Source organism: Miscanthus floridulus, chromosome 1 (genome assembly GCF_019320115.1).
Source record: "Miscanthus floridulus cultivar M001 chromosome 1, ASM1932011v1, whole genome shotgun sequence".
NCBI lineage: Eukaryota > Viridiplantae > Streptophyta > Magnoliopsida > Poales > Poaceae > Miscanthus > Miscanthus floridulus.
Window position 1 is genome coordinate 190,324,483 of NC_089580.1, and position 7,747 is coordinate 190,332,229.

Sequence of the window (7,747 nt, forward strand, 5' to 3'; positions counted from 1 at the left end):
GGGCAGCCTTGCTGACGCGGTCCAGCGCGGGAGCGCGGGCGGTTGTGGGCTCGGCCACGGCGACGGCAGCGCGGGGCCAAGGGGCTCGGCTGCGCCTATGAGCGCGGAGCTACGCGGGACGGCAGCACGGGGAGCCGAGAGCAAGGTGGCGGCGTGCCATACCTGGCCGGGAAGATGGACGGCCACGGTGGGCGCGGACAACGGGGTGCCGAGCGGGGCGTTGCGGCTCGGCGTGCGAGGTGAGGCAGTGCGGAGCCACACGCGGTAGGAGAAGTGAGGAGAACGCTGGTGCGGGCATGCGGTGGAGCTGTGGAGAAGCAGAGGGAAAAAGAAAAGCAAGAGCGGGGCTACGTCCAGCACAGGAAAACAAGGACGCGCAAGCACGAGGGGAAAAGGGAAGAGATGATAGGCGGCCAGTGTCGACCGTGGCCCAGCGGCCATGGCGCGTTGCGGGACAGGTCAGGCACTAACATGACTGCTGCATGTAAACTTGTGGTTCTTGTTTCAGTGTGCTAGTGGCCGAGCAGGGCTACGTGCGGCAAGTCAATCAAGCAAGGTAGGCATGGAGGCGTCCCTCCGAACATTTCGCTTGCTATCCCAAAGTCAACAATGACAGCCAAAGCCTGGCACCACATGCACGGTGCTGGTGCATGCACAGACAGGGAGCGGATGAGTTAAGTTGTCCATGCGTTATCGCCTACTTTATATTATAATATTAACTTTCTCTCCACACGTACACATTGGCAGCTGGATCGGACCGACACCGGCCATGCATGATATCAATGATCCATAAGAGTTCATATATGTATATAACTTTTTATTTATCAATGGATTTCATTTTATTTATAAGAGTTGCTTCTTATGCTTAATCTAATATAACAAACCGCTTGCTAGAATCGTCGTCGGACATTCATAAATATTCCTATGCACGGCGTAGTTTAACTTGAGCGTTTACCTGAGTCCGCAAAACTAAGTCACACATGATTCACTTATCGCATCACGTACGTTTTAAATCCAAAAATTCCATGGAACTCGTTTCGAAAATTTTACTTAGGCCTAAATCGTGGCACTAAACAAGCTCGTAACCCTAGGGGTGTTACATTAGGTTGATTAGACCACCACTTATGCGCTTGCTCTAGGTTTAGGCCTAGTGTTTAGTGAGGTTTGCATATCTCTTACCACTCGGTGCTTACGAGCACCATTGTTGTACATCGGAGGGGCTTGTAGTCTTGCGAGATCACACCAACGGAGTTTGTGGTGTGGCCGCCACCGTGTACCGGAGGGAACAAGGCACGCGCCGTTTCGGCCGGAAGCTTGATAGTGAAGACGGCGGGGAGCATCCGGGAGAGGCTTGCCGGAATGCACGTCGGAGACCCACTTGCGCGTGGGGAAGGCCCGAGGCTATCCACGGAGTTACCCGACCGGGAGCTTGGTCCTTGCGAGGGATTCCTTGCGAGAGGCTCCAACGAGGACTAGGGGGAAGCTTGTGCGCTTCTCGATACCTCGGTAAAAATACCGGGGTCATCGACGGGAGTTTGCATATCTATACCTTGCTCTTTAGCTTCCGCATTTACATTGATTATATTGCTCCTTTTGCGGTAGAGATAGCAACACACTAGTAAAACCGTAGTTGCACATTTAGATAGTTTATCTTCTGCATAGATTTTGCTAGGGTTAGAAAAAGAGGCCATAGTTTAGGAGTTAGTTTTTTAAGTTGCCTAATCCCCCCTCTTAGGCATCACGGTCTTACTTCAACTATAAACATATGTTTTAAGTGTTTCATCTAGATATTTCAAAAGTAGATCTGGGAGAGCACATGTTGCAATGGATCTAGTGGATGACAAACAGCAGCATGCCGCAGCCACCGCCCTACCTGCTGCTATAGGGCACCGCCATGGGTCATAGTAGAGTGTTTTTCTTTCACAATAAATTAGTTTCAGCCGGCTTATCAGCCACAGAAACCATCAGTAGAATAGCTCGATCGATTTTTGAACTTACTGAGTTCGCTTCTCCACTCTGATATAATCGGAAGGGCTAGCGAATGGGACCGGCTGATATTAAATTTCGACCAATACTGTAGATTCATACTGCAAAGAAGGTTTGGTTCCACACTACTGTAGATTCCACACTTCATGAAAACAACCGTAAATAACAGTTCTAACCTAAAAGTACCGTCATCATGAAAACAACCGTTTTACATGGAACTTGAATGTGCATTACCATGTTACTCCATGTCTTCGGAAAATTATTGCATATGTTTCGGGACATCGAATTTTACAAGAAAAGCACAATGTTTCAGGACATCAGCATATCCGTGTTACTCGAGGCACCAGAATGAGCATCAACATCGCTTTTTACATTTAGGTGAGCCACAAAAAGCTCAATCCAAAAAAGAAATTATATAATTTTAACAACAGACGCACCAAGGACTCCCGTTGATGGCAGAAATTCATGTAAGCCAAAAATGCATGAATAGTCCCACGGCTGCAGGAAGAACCAGAGAAGGTTTTCAAGACTCATATATGGGTACCGGTAGGAAAGGGAATGGAGCCACAGAAGCATAGGCAACTGGAGGGCGTGATTGCACACGAGAAGGTTTCCTGTCTTGGCGTTTCTGTCGCGCTCTTTCTTTGTCCTGCAGATCAGCCCCGTACAGAACTCCGTCCAGCTCACTTTTCTCAGCCAGGTTGTGCGCCTTTTGTTCAATAGGTAGCCGATGTAACAGAAGTCCAGCCATGAAGGCAGGGAGATACAGCAGGCTACCATAGAACATTCTCCTGGCAGTCTTCGGACTTGGTTCCAGCACAAATGATAGAGCTCCAATGGTAAGGCCTAATGTTAGGAGTGAAGCTTCAAGACCGAACCACTCAGATGTGAGCCCCCCTACAAGGGTTACTTCCATAAGATTTCAAATTTACAAAAACACATTAAAAAAGGAAAGTAGAAATTCAATGTTTAGTACTTACAGTTGTATGCAAATAACCCCAAAGGTAGCATGTACAGACAATTTCTTAGTGACACCCATGCAGTTCTTTCACCAGTAGGGTCAGCAAAAGAAAACATTCGATACCTGCACCAAACAACCAGTCACATGGCCACAATTTTCATATAGACTCTTTACAGATAGATCAGCTAGTAACAAACTGGGACAAGTTAATTACCCTCCAGCAAGATAATCACTTCGACATAAGTACGCGAGAGCCATAAAATGAGGTATTTGCCAATAGTACAATGCAGCAGGTAGTATCATCGCATTTAGTGACAGTTCAGTTGAAGCTGCTGTCCAACTGTACAGAGGAAGACACAGTAAAGGATCACATATTACAAAACATGTATACAGCTCTATTGACATATTGAGCATATCAAATAGGATCACAACAAAATACTCTACAGCAAGAATCGACTAATATTAAACACACATGAAGGTTTCCAGAAACTTTTTATATGATCTAACGGAAACTGCAGGGCATCATGGATGGGTGGATATTGCTGAAGCATAGTTACAAAGAGTGGTCAAGATCACAATTTTGTACAGATATTTTAGTAATTCAAATTCTAGACGTCAAACTTTATGCAGTCATGATATGCCCTTGACTAACAATAGACAACTTGATTCTTAGGAGAGCATATCAAACGCATCTCATACTTTCACCTGTACCCCTGTGCAGCTCAGCCCATAGTCCCATGGTCCAAGCACCCCAGAGAAACTAGGGACTGTGCTTTGTGCATTTACAAAGTTGAATCAAATTCACAATTTGACTGCAACCTTTCCTTCTATATAGAGTTATAGACCAACTACTGTCAATTATGTATGTTCTTTTGCAGAAAATATATACAGTGCCATTACACAAACAACTACTAAAATTCCTAAGAATACAAGAAATGGTCAGTAACTTACCCCAGAAGTGGTGGAATGGCACCAACGACTGCCCCAACCCATGTATTAACAGGGTGTATTTGCTTCAACGGCGTATACACAAATGCGTACAGAACAAGATTAGAAGCTGCAAGCCCAGCTGCCAAGCCATTGGCCTGCACAAACCTTGCCAATTTTTTGCATGTTTAGTTCCAGTGTCAGCTTTCTATCTACTTCACGGTTTAGTAAATTTAAGAAAGTAGAATATACGTCTATAGAATGCAAAGAGAAAGCAAGAACCTTCCAGGCCAGCAAAGCTGTTCCTGCAACTCCAACACTTGTAGCCCACATGGCAGCATGTGCAGGACTAATGCGACCAGATGGCAGGGGACGTCGCATTGTCCTTTTCATTTGAGCATCATTTTTTATCTCGAACACCTGAAAGTAGGTGTTAATGATCAAATGAGTTGTCTTGGGGCAGCTAAAGTAAGTACAGCAAGTTCAACCAGGGTTATCCATAATTCCATATAAGCAATAGCTCCAATTTCAGATATTGCGTAATGTGTGGGAAGTAGGATACATTAAGAAAACTAGTATTTCGTGCAGGATCATGAAGAACCAAAGATTTGCATGCATGTTAGTACAATGTATATTGATTTAGCATGTCAAAAAGTAATAAATGCATACCTGGTTGAGGGTATTTGCAGATGCTGCAACCATCATTGTACCAGCACATGTGGAACAAAGTCCGGCAATGTCCACGATGTTGCCACTACCGAGCACATAGCCAGCCCCCGAAGTTGCCACAACAAGAGCACTAAATACGAATGGATCAATGATTAGAAATTACATCTTCAGTCATCAGTTACAAGGGCCCCAAAATGAACAGGCAAGGTTGAATCCTGAATCACAAGATTGTCTGAACCTATTCCATGTGAGGTGCCACGCTGCTATATAATATCTAGAGACATTAGGCGAATCAACGATTCTTGCATGAGTGAAAAGATTGTAAAACTGAAAAAATTGACACCCTCATAGCAATCTGGGATTGAAAATCCCAACTCACTGAAAAGTGACAATGTCCCAAGGACTTAAATGTCGGTAAGACACTGAGTGGCAATTCCTAAAGTGCTGCTGGAACAAATAATCAATCACCATGTTTCTCAGCAACAGAAGGCTAGTTGCATAAGGTCTGAACAAAAGATGAACTGTCCAAGAAAAAAAGTTTGACTTGCATTCTGAATACAACCTATGGATGTCAAAACAGAAAAGTGATTGTAATAATGAGCGTGAGAACAAAGAGCACAGAACCGAACATAGCAGGTTAGCAAGTTCAGTGCCAGGGATTACATTTGACTTGGAAGTTCGTATAGATTAAACAAATGAGGGTGGTTGGTAGCCAAAACATGATAAACTCAACACATGAAGGCATGGAGCCAGAGATTTGAAGCAAATAATCCTTTGTTATCTTAAACATCTTTTTTCCCTGGGGAGACAAACATCCTGCTCGCCTGTCCACTACCAGTACCAAATATCTCAGTTATACCAAAATGGCACTTAACATTATTACCAATGTATGGATGTTAGCTTTATACCATTATAATGGTGCTTTACATAGCTATTTTATATGTAGACGACAGGCAGACAGGAACTCCCTCTGTACCAAAAAGTGTCATTCTAGTTTTGTCATAAGTGAAACTATCTTAAGTTTGACCAAGTTTATGGATAAGATTATCAACATTTATGACACCAATATGAAAATATATTTCATCATTATTTATCTAATGATACTTATTTGGTAACATAAATATTGGTAATTTTTTTATAAACTTGTTCAAAATCAAGATTATGACTTTGGACAAAGCTAGAATGACACCTTTTTGGGAGGGGGGCAGGGGTATTTCTTTATAGAGAAAAGACCATTTTACAGACTATGGATATTATTCTCGTTCCATGTGCTGAATTAGCATTTTCAAAACAGGAACAATGACAAGTGTGCACTGCCACAGATTGAATTTTGAAGAACTGTCTCAATTAAATTTACACACTCTAACTAGAAAGGAGTGGAGTGGTACTATCTAATGTTTTGGGTTTAGTAACGTAGCAGTTTTTTTTTTATATTTATGCAATCTAACATAGTTGAGATTAGCTAGTGCAATATGCTCATGTAGAATTAGTATCAGCAGAAATAAAATTTAGTATGCATACTCATGTAGAATTAAACATGAAAGAAAACGCCTACCACAAATGTAAGAAACATACTATCCAAAGTTCCTAGCTAACTTAGAATACAATGAAAGATCAAAAGTTTGCAGAAAAAGCATCACAGAGGGTTAAGTTAGCACAGACAGCATCAGCCACAGCAGAATTCTCACTTAGCAACAAGTCCATGTAAAACTGAGCATATGGATTCTACACATTATATATACATTAAATACACCTCAACAGGTTTTTGCTCAATTTTCATAAACATGTGTCAAAGATCAATAAAGGGTGTACCCAGTGCAGAGAGCTCCCGCTCTGTGCGGGGTCTGGGGAAGGGTGTCAGTGGCAAGCCTTACCCTCGCCTGTGCAATGCGAGGAGACCGCGACTCGAACCCGGGACCTTCTGGTCACAGGCGGTAAGACTCTACCGCTTGCACCAGGCCCGCCCTTCTTGTGTCAAAGATCAATGCCTTCAAAAAATGGGCATACAAAATCCTAGTTCTAATTTTCTCAGAATTCAACACAAGTACCAAAGAACATGCCCATACTCGATATTGATTCAGTTGTTAAAAAAGAAAGAAAACTGAAGATTCCATTATCAAATTTTTGTCTCAAAAATCTATACAGCTTCATACGACTCTAGTCTAGGACTAAATATACAACAATAGTAAACCGTGTGAAGCAGCACCTATCCTAGTGATATCTGCAGTTGCATGAAATGATGCCGTGTTATTCAATTTATATTCGAAAGTTATTCCGAGAAACATTACAACAGATCCATGGGTAAGATGGGCTGAGGGGAGAGAAAATCACGCACCTGAGGCGGGCTTTCGAGAGCTCCCAGTAGCACTTCCCATAGTGCCGCAGCGCGTCGGAGATGGATCCGGTATGCTGCGAAACGGATACAGCCGCCGCCGCCGCCGCTTCTTCCACGATGGTGTTCGCCACGGCAGTGGACGGAGCGGAAGAGGAGGAGGAGGTACGCGCCGAAGCAATAGGAGCGAGCGACGTGACCGGGTGGTGGATGGGGTCGACGAGGAGGCGCGAGCGGAGAGCCCTCACGGCGGAGGCGGCGGTGGCGCCGCCCCTCCACATGGCGGCTGCAGGTGCGGGGTGCGGGGTGCGGGGTGCGGCGACGACGAGGCCCGGTGGTCGACGGTGGGAATGGGAATACGGCGTGTGAGGCAGGTCGGGGTGGTGAGCTGGGCTGAGAAGACAAGGACCCAGGAGTGAAATGGGCATATGAGATGGGCCGGGCCCAAGTGTGTCTTGACATAGTAGGTCTCAAGTGGGTTTTGGCGGGGCGCTACGGTGCAGATGCAGTGCAGCCGGCTCGATCTTGGAGGACGTGGCTGGTAACCTGTTTATTAATTAACTAGCCGTGTATTGCAAGGGGGAAAATAATATAATGCTTACAAGGGCCTATCTCTTTCCGGCTTGCGTTCTCTAGCATCACCTCCTAAATGCATGAATTGACATTGTTATGTCCATATACCATTGATATCATTATTTTAAATATGCACAGTACATCCAATAAAATATTGTAAACGGATGTTTCGTTTTGCACCTACATTTTTTTGTTAGTTCTTTGTGCTAATAATGCGAGAGAACTATTATTTTCCATTCTATTAACCTGTAATAGCCTGGGGACCATAGGTTTATTATTTATCGAGGAGCATGGATTTA

General features: G+C 44.3%; 1 protein-coding gene across 1 annotated transcript; it reads right to left on the reverse strand.

The window, feature by feature from the left end:
- Window positions 1-2,204: 2,204 nt before the first annotated feature.
- On the reverse strand, window positions 2,205-7,200 carry LOC136506577 (protoheme IX farnesyltransferase, mitochondrial-like). The gene is made up of 7 exons (XM_066501492.1): window positions 6,879-7,200; window positions 4,544-4,673; window positions 4,157-4,294; window positions 3,899-4,032; window positions 3,162-3,287; window positions 2,967-3,070; window positions 2,205-2,883 (listed from the first exon to the last, which is right to left on the reverse strand). The coding sequence occupies exons 1-7, from the start codon at window positions 7,154-7,156 to the stop codon at window positions 2,510-2,512; spliced, it is 1,284 nt and encodes a 427-aa protein (XP_066357589.1). The 5' UTR covers window positions 7,157-7,200; the 3' UTR covers window positions 2,205-2,509.
- Window positions 7,201-7,747: the final 547 nt, after the last annotated feature.

Bases quoted from the DNA above. Each gene is read 5' to 3' on its own strand.
- LOC136506577 (XM_066501492.1), bottom strand. From the start codon at position 7,156: ATGTGGAGGGGCGGCGCCACCGCCGCCTCCGCCGTGAGGGCTCTCCGC. The intron at 3,071-3,161 runs GTAATTAACTTG...TGTTTGGTGCAG, and splicing joins AGTGATTATCTTGCTGGAGG to GTATCGAATGTTTTCTTTTG. The intron at 2,884-2,966 runs GTAAGTACTAAA...TAACCCTTGTAG, and splicing joins GGGGTTATTTGCATACAACT to GGGGGCTCACATCTGAGTGG.